Source organism: Scatophagus argus, chromosome 5, assembly GCF_020382885.2.
Source record: "Scatophagus argus isolate fScaArg1 chromosome 5, fScaArg1.pri, whole genome shotgun sequence".
Taxonomy (NCBI): domain Eukaryota; kingdom Metazoa; phylum Chordata; class Actinopteri; family Scatophagidae; genus Scatophagus; species Scatophagus argus.
This window is the reverse complement of record NC_058497.1, coordinates 9,282,417-9,300,639: the sequence shown is the minus strand read 5'-3', so window position 1 is coordinate 9,300,639 and position 18,223 is coordinate 9,282,417. Positions and strand designations below refer to the sequence as shown.

Genomic DNA, 18,223 nt, shown 5'->3' with positions numbered 1-18,223 from the left:
TAACTGTTCACAGTCTGACAGAACATATTAAGTTATTCTGATTGCTGTTGGTCATCTGAAGTGACATCTTTGTGCCGGCCTGAGCCACAACAGAAGAGAAATCGGTGACTTGATTTTGTTTCCTCCCCCTTTCTATCATCTGCCAGTCCTGCAGGCTTAGAGATTTTACACTGCTCACTCATTATGTACTGGAGCGGCTACAGCAACTGTCACCCCGAAAGCTATGGGTCATTGGTCATCAGCTGCCTCTGAACGTTACCTTTGCCCTACAGCCCAAGAGATCCTTTCAGATTAAAATGTCATGAGCCATTCATAAGATTATTATTACTCACTCAGGCAATATGTAAAAGTATCAACAACTGCCGTTGTGCTCAGATTTCACCAAGATTATTCCAGCCTAGTAATCTTTCTATATACAGTATCATATTGATATATTAATCATTTGGCATGTGTGGTTCTCTGTCTTTGGTTGTCCCCTGCGACTGACTGGCGACCAGTCCAGGGTGAACCCCGCCTCTCGCCCGTAGTCAGCGGGGATAGGCTCCAGCTCCCCCGCGACCCTGACGGATAAGCAGTATAGAAAATGGATGGATGGACTCTTACTGGTGAAAGTGATGAACAGAACTTGATATATTCAAGCCTCTATAAATTATAACTATAACTGTGCTGCAAATGTCTTGCAGTTGATAAAATATTTAGAATGGGCAGGTCCCTTTTGACTGTTAAATGTAATACAACAGATAAGTCATAATCATGCCAATACTTAGACAACATCACTCTTGACAGGCTGATAACTGTGCTTTGTCATACTGCTACTGTCAGTAGACCAGCTCAAGTTTGGGAAATGCAGACCAAATACAGCACAGCCATGACTGATAGCCACAACTCCAGAGTCAGCTGTCAGATGACAAACGACAGACAGAAAATGTGAAAACGAGTATGGTACTCACCACTCGCCACCATCACTGTGGACAAGTCCGGTAAAACAAAAATATTGGTGTAAGAAGACTCCTAAAACTTTATCAAATAAATTTAAACATTTTATATATTAAGTTAACAGACACTGAATAAGGTGTTGCTGCTAACTGAACTGGATAACCAAACTATCCAAACTGTTTGATCACAGTCAGAATGGTGACAATTGTGAAAATCAGAACCTGCTCAAAAACTACCAGAATTATTATAATCATCACCACAGTCCAGATAGTGTGTGATCGCCTCAGTGTACCCTACGCTCAGGAGAAACTGAGAGGAACTTTTTATCTAAATTAGAACTTGCTGTGTTGTGCTTTACATCATTAAAACTGACAGCTTGCCTTAAGTGACTAAGATCTGTAGACTTCAAGATTGGCATGCAAGTGGTGTTTCACGCAAGAACATTAAAACCAACTCCTCAACAACAAGGATGCTAATATGAAGTTTAATCAGCTTTTACATTGACAGGAAGCTTTTTTTTTCTCTTTTTTTTTTTTTTGTTTTGCTCTGCAATATGAGAAATAAGTTTCATTTTATGTTGTTGTTGTTTATGTATCAACACTTGTTGTTTTTTTTTTCTTCTCACTGCAGGATTCTTTGGGTAAAATAATAATGTTTAAAACCTTTATTGTGCAACCATAAACAAAGTCAACTTTAGAGACAAAAGAATGCATGTGTCCAGCAGAGAGGAGAAGTTTGATATGAGATTTTGTGATGAGATGCACAGATTAACTCAGTTTTTGAAAACTTTGTGAAAGTGAAAGTCTTTTGTCTAATTCCAGTAAAGGCATCATTTGTGCACACAGAAATTCCTCACGCCCAACTCACAGGCACATTCACTTGTTGATTAGGTCAAATTCATGTTGCTGTTAGTGTGACTGGCTACTAATGTCTAATGTACATTTAATGACTGAAACTATACGGGAATCATCCATCTCCTCGTCTGCAGGGACTCTACAGTGGTGCTCAAAATAGCCTTGATTGACCGACACAGAGAAGAATGCATGAGATGCTCATAATGTAAAACATGTGTATACATGACAGGAACCAATATGAGCGGATTTGTTTTTTATTTTCAAGGAAATATATTCAAATGCATGCGCCAGTGGATTTGGGCAGCAGTGTGTGAACCAGTCACGAAAATGTCAGTTCTCATAAGAACACGGATGATTAATTATCATCAGTAACCACATGTGTGAAATGGATTTCTGTAGCTGTCCACATAGAAGCAAAGAAAACAGTACTATTAACACTGAATTCATCTTTGCCTTCTAAGCAGTGGTGGAGTAAGGCAATGATAATCTGAAGGACGATACCGCCTTCACATCCTATATGTTGCTTTAACTGACCGTGACAGTCAACAGAAATGCCCCACCCACCGCTTATCATTCTGCTGTCTGCAGGACTGATATCCTACAGGCATAGCAGAGGCACGCAGTGACTTTTGTAGTTTCATTCTCATTGCATGTGGAAATTTTTCACCATAATACATTTTCATTCTTCATTCTCAATCCATTATCTAAAGAATGGTTGATATCTGCCTGTGGTATACAGCATATCCAGGCTGTATTTATTCTGTTGTCTAAAGCTGTTGTGTCTTAAGTACACTGTAAGGTGCCTCAGATGACTTTTAAACCACACTCAAAATAGTACAACTCTGTCTGGAGACTGTGGTGCTATAATCTATCTCCAATTTCGAGGTGAGGGAAGTACACCTGCCAGACATACTCCAGGGACCAAGTGAGCACCCACAAGTGATGACACAGTTCATTGACAACCTCCCAATCTGAGAGGAGAGGAGAGGAGAGAGGCTTGTCATCTTGAAAGATCAGAAGAAAATCTCCATATGTTAATATTGTCATTTAAATACCATTACCATATACTCACACAAACACAAAGAAGAGACTGGCAGAGCCCAGGATGGGTTGCTATTCTCTGTGGGCCTTTGGATGACTTGGAAAGATGGTTTTTAGTAGTCATCTGGGTGGAAAATGAAACATGCAGGCAAACAAACAAGGAACTGCAGTGAGACTTTTATTTCCACAAGGCAGTGACCTTCACTGGGACTCTAAAGGTCACTGCACAGTCGTCGCCTTTAAGGGAAGCAGGGAGACGATGGCACCAAACCTGCTTTGTATTTATTTGTTTGCAGGAAATTCAAACGTAAAGATTGTACAGTAGTGTCACTGAGAGTTTTTACAGTTTTTACTGTTACTGTTTTGTTTTGGGTTTTTTTGTTTTTGTTTTTGTTTTTTTGGTGGGGGTTGGACTATATCAAAACATAATGAAAATTTAAACTTTGACTGTTTCACACTGTAAAGCATCTGGATGTGTGTATCAAGGAATCAGGCGTACTTGTCATGACAATTTAATCCTCTCAGGCTTACAAAGCTGATCTGCTGTGACGATCAATTCCCTGGGGTGCAAAGGTCATCACACGATAGAATATAGTCCAGTGAGCCACCCTTGTGCTCTTGTTCCTCCTAACCTTTGATGGTTTAAAGTTCTGACCTGCTCAATGCTGTTCAGTGTCATGTTAATTGTAAGACAACTTTTTCTAGATTCAAAGAGTTCATTGGAACAGGGTCACAGAAATCCATCCAATAGTTGATGAGGCATTTGAAGCTGGACAAACGTGGTGGACTGGAGGACGTGGTGGACAGACACTGCCATTCACAGAGCCATGCTGGTAAAGTAGCACATAAGATATAGGCAGATTTCTCACTAAGGAGCTAGCAAATGCTGTGTTTGTATATGGCATAAAATATAATGTCCCATTCTATTCCCTTGAAGTCTTACACTGTAGTACAGACAGTGTTTTTTTTACCAGTATTTGTGTGCTCTCACAGTTTTCCTTATGCAAACTAATGAGGGAGACTACATCATGTGCCTGAGCAGTATGCTGTATAATGATGGGAGCTTTGTGCTATTCTGTGATCCATTTTAAAAGGAGTAAGGCTTGTTTGTGACAGCTGCCTCACCACCAAAATCTTGGCAGCCTGGTTATTTACACGGAGCAGAAGGAAAGTCAAACAAAGTATGGAGCAGTAGCTGGGCATCTAAGACAAGAATCAAGATGCCAACGTTCCCGCAAATTTATTTATTTTTTTCTCAAACTTCTGTCAGAAACTAGAAAGAAATGCAAAAATAACCTCCCACAACAAAATATCAACCTACAATCACAAACTATATGGTATTTATGCAGGTGTGTGTTTTTAAATTGCCTAAAGCTGAGAACAGCTCAGTGGGAATCACAGAGCCAGTTAGCTTATGGCTCTACCCAGAGAAGGTCATCAAGCTGTGAGGGGAATAGATTCAGCTGAGCTCATTCTGAAGAGCTTTCTATTTATGGTTTGTCATCAGAATATATTGTAAGTCCCTCTGCTATCCCTGCACAGCATATATTAATGCAATGTATTAGACATAGTGCAGCACTTCAGCAGCCACTTTTGATATGTAGCTCAAGGCATTTTTGACATTTACATGCACTGTACACAAGTTCCACACAGAGTCTTTATTTATTCAATGTACATTGATACACAGCTTGACATTACCATGCAGGTAAGAAAAAATGCCTCTGGGTGAAATATTCTGTTCAGGATGGAAAGCTCCAGGCTAGGTTTCCTAAAAACTACCTTCTCTCTAACATCGGCTTTTGCTCCATCTACTCACACAAATACAGGTGTTTTTTTGGGAAATGTCATCCTTAGCAGTGCAGAGAGGGGTGGAGCAGAACTGAGTATGAGGCTAAGGTAAATACAAAAACATATTCTAACACAAACACCAGCTAGACTTGACATGACATATGGAAGAGGGCAGAAACCAGATGTTTATAACCCTTTCTATTGACTATTGATACAGCAGTCAAATAATAAATAATAATAATTATACTAATAGGATAATGAAAATTCACAGACATGTCATAAGATCGTCAGGCTATTGCATTCCCTCCGCCCTCAACCCCATCACAACCCCTGTAGTTCCAACAGGTATGAATTTGTTTACATGCAAATGTCACACCATCGTCACTGTGCTGTCGCTTCCACCTGCCGTCTCCACACACAGTGGCAGAGCAGCGTGGGGCTCACTAGGACTTCTCATCACGCTTCTTCTTCTGGAACTTCCTGAACTGGGACTGGATGGCGACAGCCGCCTTTTCAGTCTCCGGATCTTCCATGTCGATGTCGAAGTCCTCCGGGACGTCTGTCTTGGACGCATCTGGAAGGAAAAACAAATGAAGGGTGTGAAGCAGAGCGATGTAGAAAGATTGGTGTGAGTCACATGGCCAAAAACTTGGACAATATTGTTCAATCATAGCCATGATTAGGCGCGGTGCGAAACACACACATATGTATATATAGATATAAAGAGTTCAGAGGGTGTCTTTGAGCCTTTCCTAAAACACAATAGCAAAGTGTACAATGTAAGATGCAATTGTTAGCATGTCCAGCTAACTCTCTGCTGTTACCCATCTTTGGAAAGATTACACATCACTGAGTAATATTTCAGTCATGGATGTTACTATATACCAAATGATGTTTGGCATATAGCACCCTTTTTTGCAGCATTAAAAATGAAAACAAGAACAATGCTGCTTCATTATGTCCTATGAACTGGATCATCAGCTCATGTGGATAAAAGTTTCTCTGAAATACAGCTTTAAACTCACGTCATTTAGCGCAATATCATGTATGTAGCCATAAACTGCATATTTACAGCACCTTTACTGGATTTTTGTTTGAAACAAGTCAGCTGAGAAGATTAAGAAGTCAGGCAGAGACGATATTTTCAGCTAATTCATGGAGCAAACATTAGCTTACTAGACAGCTGATGACATCATTTCAAGAGCCAAAATGAAAGAGGGTGAGAATCAGAAGCTGCTGAAGTAAAAGGGGAATTTAATGACCAAAATGCAGCATAGCTGTAAGGCACTGGAGGTGTTGTAGCCATACACTGCACTCATTTGCTGGTACTCTCAAAAAACTAATCTATCTCAAGATCAATATTGTCACAGTAAACCAGGTGCTTTTCATTTGTCAGTTTGAGAAACAGTAATGTAATATAGTGGTAGACAGTAAATGTGCACCAGTGTTCCTCATAAACTCCTCCCCTCATTATAATAGTGAACAGAGTTGGGGAGAGCCTGAGCAGTTGTTTCCCAGGTCAAAGGCCAAACCATGAATTGATCTCCAGTTCTTAATCTTCTCTGGAGCACCCTGACCAAGAGGACACAGCTGTAATCCCAGTAAGAACTGATACAAGCTGGTTTGAGCAAGCATTAAGAAGAATTAGTGTTTTTATCTCCCGATCAGAGAATTTAAAAGTAAAAATACAAAAGACTAGTGAATCTATTAGGAAAGGACTTTTAGCCATGAACTGACGGACACAGATCTCTGTACCTGGATATACTGTCTGAAAAGCAGGAAATATATAATGTGTAGTATATAACTGCTTTTATGTCAAACATGCAAAACTTGTATTCACATATATTCATGCGTGTCACATGTGATTATGTCACATACATGTTGCTTGTTTTATGCCATAAAGTCTTAATTAAATAACTGAAGCATTATCATTATCATCATTCATGCATGAGTTCTCTATTGCAGGTTCATACAAGCAAAATAATGCTTTGTTTGAAGTAAGAACCATAACGCTAAGAACAATGATTTTGTAGACTTGTAGGATGTTTGCATACACATCAATGAACACTAAATGGGTTGTAGATAACAAAAAAAAAAAAAAAAAACAGAGAACAGAGATTAAAAACAGACTAAATGATCCAGCAAAGCTTATTGATTTAAAATCTGTCACATGCTGTTAGTTCACAGAAGCACAGGAACATGTTGCTGAAAGGAGAGCAACAGAGCTGCAGGCTATAATGAAGCAGGGATATTCAGGACTTCAAGAGGTTACAGCTAGCTAACATTTATCCAAGGAAGTTTCACTGCGGTTCTTTCATCTGTCTGTGACAGCTTATGTCACCAAGAATAACAGTCAGGAGACGTGTCTCGGTGGTCCAGCGAAGGCTGTGATCCCAGCTCTACTTTGTGTCTGTGGCATTATACAGGATAATTACAACGGACTGGACAACAAAAGTGGTCGCTTAACCATTTATCAGTCTGCAGTGAGAATGAAACCTAATCATGACCAGCTGTTTTATCCTTTTCATTTTTCAGAGTAACTACTTCTTTCTCTATAAAACTGGGGTTATTCCATTTCTCTGCCTTGCAACACTCATGCAAAGAATTGATCTGCATGAATTTAATGAGCAAAAAGGTAAGTGCAGAGAAGCACGCAAGAGACAGATAGATAGATAGAGAGAAAAAGAGAGGGAGAGAGAAGGGGAGAGAGGAGTACCGAAGGCAGAAAAGCAGAGAAGCGACTCATGTATTGACTTAGCAGCTAATCCCTGGGTTCCCTTGGGGCTGAGCTTGAGTACCTCTGTCTTGCCGTTCAAGGAGGAGACACTAACTGCTGTGTCAAGCCGAGCTTCGAATCCTGCATTAATTGATATTGAATTTTCCAGTGCTCTAATGCCTGCTGTTTTCATCCCAGCAGCATTAGTTATTGAGCTGTGCCTTCTGCCGTGTCAACACTAGACGTGTTCATAATCTTTGTACAACAAGCTGGTGACATTTTTCTGAAAAGTGTCTAGATTGTCAGAGTGGAAGCACAGCCAGGATGTGATCTGGTGCTGCCTTCAAGAACTGGAATGAATATTGTAACAACAGAGAACATTTTCTCTTCATTTTAGTCACAGAAACTTGTGTCAAGATTGTGTCAAGATTTTTAAAATATTCGTAGTTTCCTAATGCACTCTAAGTCTTTCGATCTGCAAATGCAACAGTCGGTGACCTGTTACTTTGGCATTCAACTAGTTTTCATTCATTGAAGTGATCACTGAAAAGCAGCATTTGCTCTGTATTGTGTATCATACAATGTCAGCAATTTCAATTAAATATGTGCTGTCCATGTTTTAAAAAACACTAAGTCTAGCTAAACCACACCATCATCCTGAGAAGGCTTAAAGTCCTGAGGCCAGATTTTTACCAATTTTTATAAGATAGGAGACGGTGGACGAATGTGACAGTGAGGGATCATTCTCCTCGTTTTGGGGATTCATCTCCTCCTCAGCACACACAACTGATTATCAAACCTATTACCTCTGGCAGGACTTTCACTGTCCCTGTCTGCATCTAATGGGACTGTAATATCTGCTGTCAGAGTGCCATTTTGGATCATCTTGGCTGTGCTTTCAGCAGGGAGGAGAAAAAATTTATATATTTATTTGCTGAAACAGAAGCCTGCAGTCTCCTCCAATAGATTTACTTTTATAAGACATGGTTTTACTGCATGTTGCCAACTTTTTTAAACAGAATGGGCTCTTATGTGACATTATAAGACCATCCTTGGGTGGTTGTCTTTCAAAATGTCTTTTAAAAGCTGTTCTGAAACCCAGTTAAAACTTATTGATTTCACTGCTTAAAACCAGTTGAGCCATGAGAGGGATTTGTGGAAGCAGAGAACTTTGAGACTTTGAGACAAGAGAGACAGATCGTGGACAGTAAAGCAAAACTCAGTGTTTTACACAGTGTTTGATCTGCTTGAGCTTATAATGCTGAAGTGAGTGATACATTTGTAAGTAAAATTTTGCATTTGCAGTTAGCCTTGTGTTTTGGGCTTCTGAAAAAAAAAGAAAAAGAAAGAAAGAAAAGGAAGAAAACTTTCTTCAAGCAGGTAATATTTTTTTGCTCTATGCTCTGGGCATTTCTTTTCTTTCAGAAAGGTACTATTATCGCAGATTTCAATGTCTGAATGCCAGGTGTGACAAAGAAACACCTGAATGCTCAGTGAGAGACCCACAGCTCCCTAACATTTGTTACCTGCAAAAAGGGAAAGTGCTCCAAAGGGTGAAATGCTGCCTGGAGTGCTGTAAGAATCATATGGTTTATAAATCAAACCACCTACCCACACTGGATGGTGAGCAAAATCAACATTTGGTGGTTGCTGCTGCTTGGACGTGATGATGATGTGTTACTTTACTAACCTTAATATCATTAAAGATACCTTCCTAAGGGATTTTTCATGTGTTCGCTGTATGTCTGCCTGTGTGTGTGGAAGGAATGTCGGAATCTATGTCTTATAAGACTTTATGTAGTTGACATGCAGTTGACCTGAGAAGCCTCAGTGCCTGTCGCCCTCAGCATATTTTATGTTGAGAGGCTCCCAACTGGAAGTAATGATAAGATGTCAATCTTTTTGGTGTTCCTGTGTAACACACACATTGTCTGTCTCCTGTCTGGTGAAGTGATGATACGAGATTCTCTACAACATGGGACATACTGTGCATTTTGTTCTTTTCATATCCAGCTATGTCCATCTATTCAAGCTGTACAGAGATGTTCAGATATGTGTTGTAAGAAATGTTTATATCCAAGTCAGGACAACTTTAAAGTGAGCGATTTTTTTTTTCCTTTTATTCATCAAAGTGAAGACTGACCAGAGGTTTTTCCGCATCACAGAGTTTGTGTGTGTATGGATATAAGTCAGTGTGTGAAAGTCAAGAAAAACAACCCTGAAGGCCCTGAAACACCAGAGGGGCAGCAAAGCGTGAGAGAGACCACAGCGATCAATACACAAATACACATGAAGGGTTGGGTCTGTATTGATGTCTGCTGGGGGCTCGCTTTTTCAGTGTGTGTCAACTTTAATTCTGCTTGGGGGAGGAAACATCTATGTAACTTACTTGAATGCAGTCACACATTTGCAAAAAAAAAAAGAAAAGAAAATGTGGGATGTTCAAAGACCTGCAGAGGGAACGTGTGGTTTCAGCAGCTCCTTCTAGCACTGAATGCTTCTGAAACAGCAGTATGGTGTGGATTTACTCACAATATCTGACAGAATAAGAAAAATTCATTATGGCCATAATTGAGTACAGTAAAGCTAATTAAAAAGTGCATAGAAAATGGGTCATCTTCACTTTGAGAGCTTGTCGCAGGCTAATTATAAAAGGATGACTTTGATCTCTAAGGTGAGCCAATTTGAAATTACCCCTGTGCCCGTATGAAACGAGGGGGGAGGTGCTGTTGGCGTAGCAGTTTCCACATTATTCTACTCCATAATACTCCATGAGCTTACATTAAGAAATGGAGCAGTTTCCATCTGTGATGTCCCGCATGAATAAGCAGATGATTATTTCAAATATGATAGCATCGTACCAAATGATTACCGAGTGTTAACCTACAATGTTTCTGTCAGTGTGGTCAGTTTATACAGTATGATGTAAAGTAAGGCCAAGCTGTCCCAGCCATTGCAGTGACAGGGACAGGTTGTGTTGGATTGGGACTCATGAGGTCAGCAAACATAGGGAGCATATGGCCCAAATACACGACATCTGGACTCCAACCACATTGACCAATGTCACAGAAGATGACTAAAAGGCTTTTATAAGGGCAAAGTGTATGTGAAAGTACACATATTGAGGTAAACGTAAGAGGGAAATATTGTACTTAACTACTGAAAGCTTTAGTTACTTGTTGGTTTGCAGGTTATGATTTTACATACACAAGCTGCGTTACTGTATGATGCACTGCAAAAGCTACTCAAAATTAATCATTCTGTAATTAAAGCTGGTGTTCAAATAATGGCATAGTTTAAAACAAGAGAAAATAGCACTGAGGAGAATCACTCTGACAGCTCACATGGTAGATTCACCATAAAATGAGTTTTCCTGTATCTCTTCCTGCATTTCTAAGCCTGTCAAAACAATAGCAAAATGATTCTATGGGTTTCCATTTTTACACAGAGGCTGTTTCAACTCACATCTGTTCATTCACATTCACAGCTGCTTATGTCCTGTGAAGTTGCTGCCAATAACACTTAACACTTGCAGATTTGTCAAATAAAAACCCTTCACATAATAGGAGGGATTATAACCTTTGAGTTGCTGGGACACTTTTGTGACACTCTGTGCAGGAATAGTTTGAGTAGAGCTGCAAGATATTTGCTTAACAGGTGTCAAAATATAGAAAAATTGATAATTAGTGAATGAAAACAACCCTGCTGTTGCAGAAAATAAATGGCAGCAGAGTGGGGAGTGTGACACCTCTGTGTTGTTGTACTGATTGTATCAGGGTAACGAAAAAGTACATTATACTTAATTTATCAAGATAATAGGTACACACAGGAAGTGTTGAGGTGGTACCAACAGTAAATTAAAATAAGAACAGATTGGTAAACCAGGCGGCGCTCAGTCAAAACATGATTAAATCCACACTGAGCGTACAGCGCTCAGTACAGTTTGTATTCTGTGTCTCAAAGTAAACAGCATGAGGCAGCAAAGTGGATAAAGTCTGATTCAGGTGTGACCATGTGCCAAACATTCATTCTTGTGCCGTTATCTTCACAATAAACAGCTTCACAGTTATCAGGTGAAGAGCTTTTGCTGCATTGCTGAGATGCATCACAGTTTCATGTACTTGTACCTACCCAGTTCAAAATGAGTTCCTGTGAATAATAATTCATATCTCTGTGGCTGTCCTTGAGCCTGTGAAAGGTTGTCTCTAAAGACTACTGTGTGCTGGTGGTATGCAGAGTGGGTGAGAGTCAATGGCAGCGTTGCTCCCTCCTCACCCACTCTGAGAGCTCGCTCTCTCTACAATGAGAGGCAATCTTCAGACACGCTGGGAAAGCAGTTTTTCCAGCATCAAATTAATTGTCAAGGTCAGACAACAAAGGAGTGTTGTGTGTGTGTGTGTATGTGTGTACTGCAGACTGTGTGCCTTCCCTTACTTTCTCTTTTCATTAAGTGAACAGAAAGGTAGACCTGAATCCTACAGGCAGTGAAAAATTAGTCTCCTGCAACACAGCGTTTTAATTCAGCCAACTGCTTGAGGTAATCTGGATCCCATTAATTGCTGTTGGTGAATAATGTTGCTGAACGGTGACTCTGTTTAATGGAGTGATTATATTTTTCAACCAGGGTCAGAGGCTGTTGCCTGCTGTAAAGCTTCCTTCAGTCAAGAGCGTCAGAAGGGGCCATCGTTCTCTCCAACTTTATGCTCCCACTTTAAGTCACTTTCTGTATCCCCCGTTTCATTCATTATTCACTCTCAGACATTAGGTACAATAAAGAGGGCAAACATACAGTAGAACGGGAGGAATACAGTGTATATTCCAACCAACAGAAATGTTTCAGTGCTGCACTGTTTAAGACATTACTCTAGCTGCACTAAACTATAGCTATCAATACTGTGACAATCTGCACACTTCTGCAAATATGTCATGAAAGTAAAATACAGTTAAGCCAAAACTGAACTTCAGTCATAATAATTTTACATCTCCAATGTCCACAACTCTGCCTGCCACTTCAACCCTTGAGTCAGTGCAGAAGAAGCACAAAGCAGCAGCAGATGTTTATCGTTCGCCTCCGACTCCTGTCAAGTAAACTGAATTATGGTAAATTGAGAAACAGGACAGAAGAACCGCTGGGCATGTTGGACAATAACTTTTCAACAATACCAGGTGGATTGCAGTTCTTTGAAACTGTGAGTGGTGAGTTTTTGATATATTTTTAACAATAGCATCGATATGGACACAATATTGGAAAACTCAATCCAAACAGTGGCCTCGGCTGCTGTTCAATAACCTTACACACTGTAGGCTACAAGCACACTTCTGAAGTGAATCAGGCACCCTTTCCTTCAGTCACACATAATATGGTATTTTACACGTTGTTATTTTCAAGCTGTTGCCTCAGAATGCATAATAAATTGATTGTGAATGTCGATTGATCATTTGTTTCTCTTTGAGGTGGACTGCTTACGATATTTAAAAAAATCTAACATTATCATTTGAGATTTCTTTCATTATTTTGTATAAGGCAACTTCTAAATTTAGTCGCTTCTTTATTACATTTTTGTACTCTTAGAATTTCAGCGTTACAACAGCAACTTCTGCTTCTTCTTCTTTGACCTTTTCAGACTGAGAGTTTGTGAGTTTTCTGCAATTCCCTGAGGATCTGTGGGAATGTGTTCAAGGTTGCATACTGTTTTGTACTAACTGTTGTGACACATGCATCACTAGCTGTATGACACTTTGAATCTCAGTCATACTTAAATACAAACATACTTTAACCCATGTAGCACAATAGGGACAGTTGCTGTTTCTAATCATGTAGAGCAACAAACAAACAAACAAACCAATCCTACATTTTTCACACTACAGTGAACCTGAAAAATGAATTAAGAATCTGACAAGAAGATGCAGCTGGTCCTTCAAGGTTTGGTTTTTCTATGTGTTGCTGTTATTCTGGTCTTGCTTAAAAAAGAAAGACAACTCTTTCTCACTGATTCCCTCCATTGAACATCTAGGGCCAACAGTGCTGCTTATACTGCACAAAGTTTGGCAACAGTCAGCTGCAGATGCTCAGTGATGTCCCAGCAGTGGCCCAGGACCTCACAGCCTGAGACATACCTCAAAAAATTACTGAAATACCAAAAAAAGTATGAAAACTGTGTGATATGACTGAGCTAATTAATTTATTTGGTGTGATTTGTGTAGTTTATCTTAGATCAAAGAAAGAATATAACATAGCTGTTTAATTACTGTCATTTAAAGAGAATATGTAGACATATAAAATGTTGGCAGCCAAAGTCTGGCAGCCAACCCATCATTTCAAACTCATTACCAAATTAAATCTTTTTACATCAGTCATATCAGAAATTTGATCATTCTAAGGTTAAATTTATGCTAAAATATCTGGTTTTCCTTCTATACCTAAAATAGTTTTGAATGCATTTATTGAAAAAAATTACTGGGCACACTATTTTTTTTAAATCCAAATGCCTCATTCTTCTTGCATCCATCTCAAAGTGTGATCTATTGCTGAGTCAGAGCAACACATCAAATCACTGCCATGATTTAGAGGAGGTGAAAGCAGGGAAGATATTAGTTTTCTCGTTGAAGCCTTTATTTGCTTTGCTGTGATAGGTTTAATGACAGAAAGCTCAACAATAAACATGATTTGTAATGCACTTGGTGCACGGAGCTGAACTTTATTTCCCCCAGGACAGAACCGATATAGACAATCTATCCCTGTTCAGGGAGGCAATCATCAGAGAGCTGGATTTACAGAGGCTGACGGTCATCTTACTTTTGTCTCCTGGTGTCTCCATTATTTTACCCAGCTGAGTCAGGGCATTAAAGCAGAGAGCAACTGTCAACTTTGTTAAAAGATTTATAAGAAAACTGTACAGTGGTATAGTACATAATCTCTGTGACACCAAACTGTGGTTAGCAGAGAGCTCATTTGCTCTCAGACAGGACACAGCCTTAAAATTCCTACATTGTGCTGTACTTTATTTTTGTGAGTCATTACAGGTACAAACTACAGAAAATGATCCATTTCTGGAGCTCATGCAGTCTTGACTAGCACAAACTGATGAAAAAAGACAAATGAACTGATTCAAATGTTTGTTAAATGTTCTCCATGTCATGTAAACCATGACATGACATGGAGACATGACTTGTTGGATCATGATGAGATCTGACAGAAAGCCCTGAGGCCAAGTTTTATGTGTGTGTGTTTGTGGACTCTGATGGCAGCCGTCCTTCAGACATTGTTACCGTCAGTCATGTGAGATGTGCCTTTTAAAGCTCGTCTCAGGTACATGGGACCACATGTACTTTAAACTGCAGCCCACTTATCATTAAAACTGATGCAGTTAAAAGTGAAACCCCTGAAAATAAATGTTGTGATGTCAAAGGGTTTTTTGTTTTTTTTCACCTTGCCCTCCAGATGTCTTGTTGGTGCCAGCAGCAGCTCCGGATCCTTGTCTCTGCAATGCAAAAACATCAAAACAGAAAAAGAAACATGAATAAGATGGACATTTCTTTTCACAGCACATTTTCCTCAAACATTAATCCACCAGACTTGAGAGCACAACAATAGATGCTTTTCAACAGTCTTGTCATCATATCCAAATGAGTTGAATATGTGCCACTGCTCAGTGCCCTTTACTAATTAAGTCTTGTCCTCATGATCGTTCTGTCATCTACTGGGGGCTAAGCTGCCACCTAATCTGATAGCACGCTCTCCAAAAGCCCCAACTCTGAAGCATTTTAGCCAGTGGGGTTGCCTTGTTTTGATCACATGAGCTGGGTGTAGGAGACCCTGCAGGCTGAGGGCTCGGTGACAGGAAAAAGCCCCTGAAGACGATATACAGTATGACCAGGAGTGAAATGATGCCTGACAGAAAAATACTAACTAGAAGCAAAGCAAATGACCAGCTTCCTACTGTATTTATGTTTGCTTGTGCTTATTGCGCAGAAGATGGCGAATTGGAAAAGGTCCAAACACCACAGCTCATCAACACATCATGTGTGCTTTCATAAAACTGATTAATTAAGACTTGAGTGAATACTGGATCTTCAGCTGCAAATACAAGCTTACAATTGAAAGGCAAAAGTCAATGAACAATGAACAAAATTCCTTTAATCATAAATATAATCTGGGTGTAATTTAATGGAGTGTAAACATCGTGAAACATTTATGAAACCATGTCCCCACTGGCATCAAAATATGCAAATGAAATATGCGTTATGCATTTCTAAAGTATTTGTACATTCTGCATATATGAAGGGTTTCATTCAATAATATCCATTTACAAGAGAGAAAAAACACACACCTCAAACTAAGCAACTGTGAGAATTCATTAAAGTTCATACATTCATACAGTGTCAGTCCTTCTTGGCCACATGGTTGTAATCACATTCACACTCTCATTTAAATTCACTCCACATCACACACAGAGGAGTAAAAAATGTGCAGACAGATTGATATAAATGAGAAAATCACCTACAGTACAAAGTCTCACAAAGCCCCACTAGCTGCCATAACATAATCATTACTTTTACATACTAATACAGCAACATTTATCTAAATGTCAGCTGTGATTATCCTACAGCCATCTACTTGCCACACCATATTACCTCTGTATTCCAAACACACTCACTTTCCTAACTGCAAACAGGGACTGATCTCCAGAGAAATCACACACAGAGTGGAAGTGTTAATGTACATGTCTCCTCCATTTTTTCTGACATGTGAGTTTTGTCAAAGAGCATTTAAAAACACGAGGGAACTCCAGTTTTTGGGTTTTACGTCACAAGGAGATACCTACCATCTTACAGACAAATAAAAGTTCACTTGTATTTTTAAATGCTTATAGATACATTTAAAAGTCCACATAAAAACCCCTGTATGGCATTTTGAAATAAAACCTTCTATCTCTGCACTGAGGTCTGCAAGGTTCAGGCAGGTTCTGACATTGTTAGAGGCGTGAAAAGCAAATATTAAGCTTGAGAGGCGTGCAGGAGTGACACCCCATCACAATGAGCAGATTACGCAAAGCTATTCTTAGAACCATATTATAGTCATGCTTTTAATATGCAGCAGAGCAGGAGAGAGAGAGGAGGGATATCACAGGGATATGAATGATAAAGGAGCCAGAGGAAGTATGTATGGCAAAGAAAAGGAGCCAGGATTGAATGAGGAAAGAAGATACATTAAAAGCATCTTATTAATCACACAGTATTTAGGGGGCAATGGGGGGACACGTCCGCTAAAAAGATTTATTTTGTTGCAGAATTTTCAAAGAGTTTGAAGTTAAACGTGCATGATGCATATGTAAAATGATTATTCAAAAGCCCATAATCATGAACTTTCTAACACTCAGCAAGGTTTTCTTAACTTGAAATATTTTCTTTATGAAATGTTACACTCGCTCAGAGTTAGATGAGACGATAGATGCTAATGTCATGTCTGTCTGTCACTGGTTTATGGTAAAACTCATGGTGACGATATCATGAGAGCAAAGACATACTTAAGATTTAGAAATAAAGCAACTTTCTGGAACCGAGTAAAATTATTGTTTCAGGGTGAATGTGACCTTCGTCCTGGCATTTCAAAAACTTCAAGTGTAATGTTATAATAAAACACTTTCTGAAGGTAACATTAGCATGGTGTGAGTTTATTTTAGCATAAAGACTCAAATTAAGTAGGAACTGCTAGCCTGACTCGGTCTGAAGGTAACAGTAAAAGATCACTAAATAACATTTTAAATCATGTTTTTATTATTTTAGTCCAATTACAAGCTGCACTGCAAAAATGACGATTGTTTTACGGCTGGTTTATGTGCTGTCAGTTTGTGCTAAGCTACATTTACCAGTTACTGAACATACCTTCATTTTACCATACATTCTGTATGGGAATGCTTTTCTTCTTCTCATCAAACTCTTAAAAGGCGACAACAAACATGCATATTTCCTATTCTTTGTATTTTTGCTGGTTCTGTATTCTTGGTTTAAACTACCGACTTGAACTGCAGCAAAATTTCTTCCAGACATCTTACTCAAAAGGTTTCAATGCATTTGTTCAAGAAAAGAAGATTTTAGACCTCCTTAATGGACATTAAAAACTGGTGAAATGGAGATTCCATTTATCACAGTGTTCACTGCTAATGCATGCTAAAACACCTGATAGCATCAACTGATCCTTTGGTTTGCTGCTCCTCCATATCAGCCCATTCTAATTAATTCAGCTTTACCCATCCCCATTATAACTGATGTCCCTGGGCCTGTTTTGGGCTCCCTTGGTGGCCAATTTATCTTCACAGCCACAACCAAAGAGCAGGTGGGATTCAGTGGAGATAAAAAGTGTAAAATCTCCAAACTGCAATGCTCTGTCACTGCCACAGACCTCACAAAAAACAGTCATTATATATATAAAGGTAAAAGTGGGCTCCAGGAGAAGCTCTATTCAAACTGGATGGTCAGTTGAAAATGATGACGTTTATGACATTTTTTGCCATGTTTGTGATTTCCTTCTGAAAACCACACATGACGGCAGAGGCTTGGGAGTTCCTTTACTGTCAGTGTATGTCAATTTGAACCTGGTAATATTTATGCAGGGAAAAAAACAACGTATGATATGAAATTATAGCAGGAATTACAGTGTCACTCTCCTTATCTTGCACAGTTTATTGCCAGCTGGCAGACAGGTTGTCAGCTTGTGTTTTCATATGCACATCCTGGGTGGGAGCTGTGATGGTGGGATATTTTTTTTTCCTGTAGTGTAGAGGAGGATGGGGAGAGGAGAGCAGGATCAATATCTCCCTCTGTATTTATACAAACATTGGCATTGGGAAGATTAATGACCAGAATGCCTCCTCTTGTCTGGAGAAAA

At 39.3% G+C, this 18,223-nt stretch overlaps 1 protein-coding gene across 1 annotated transcript in view; it reads right to left on the bottom strand.

Moving 5' to 3' along the window:
* Window positions 1-4,470: 4,470 nt before the first annotated feature.
* pcp4b (Purkinje cell protein 4b) overlaps window positions 4,471-18,223 on the bottom strand; it is a 31,328-nt gene continuing 17,575 nt past the window's right edge. The window contains exons 2-3 of the mRNA XM_046390503.1: window positions 14,765-14,816; window positions 4,471-5,193 (exon numbers count right to left, since the gene is read on the bottom strand). Coding sequence (XP_046246459.1) covers window positions 5,063-5,193; window positions 14,765-14,816 — 183 coding nt within the window. The 3' untranslated portion in view covers window positions 4,471-5,062. The remainder of the gene's footprint in view (window positions 5,194-14,764; window positions 14,817-18,223) is intronic.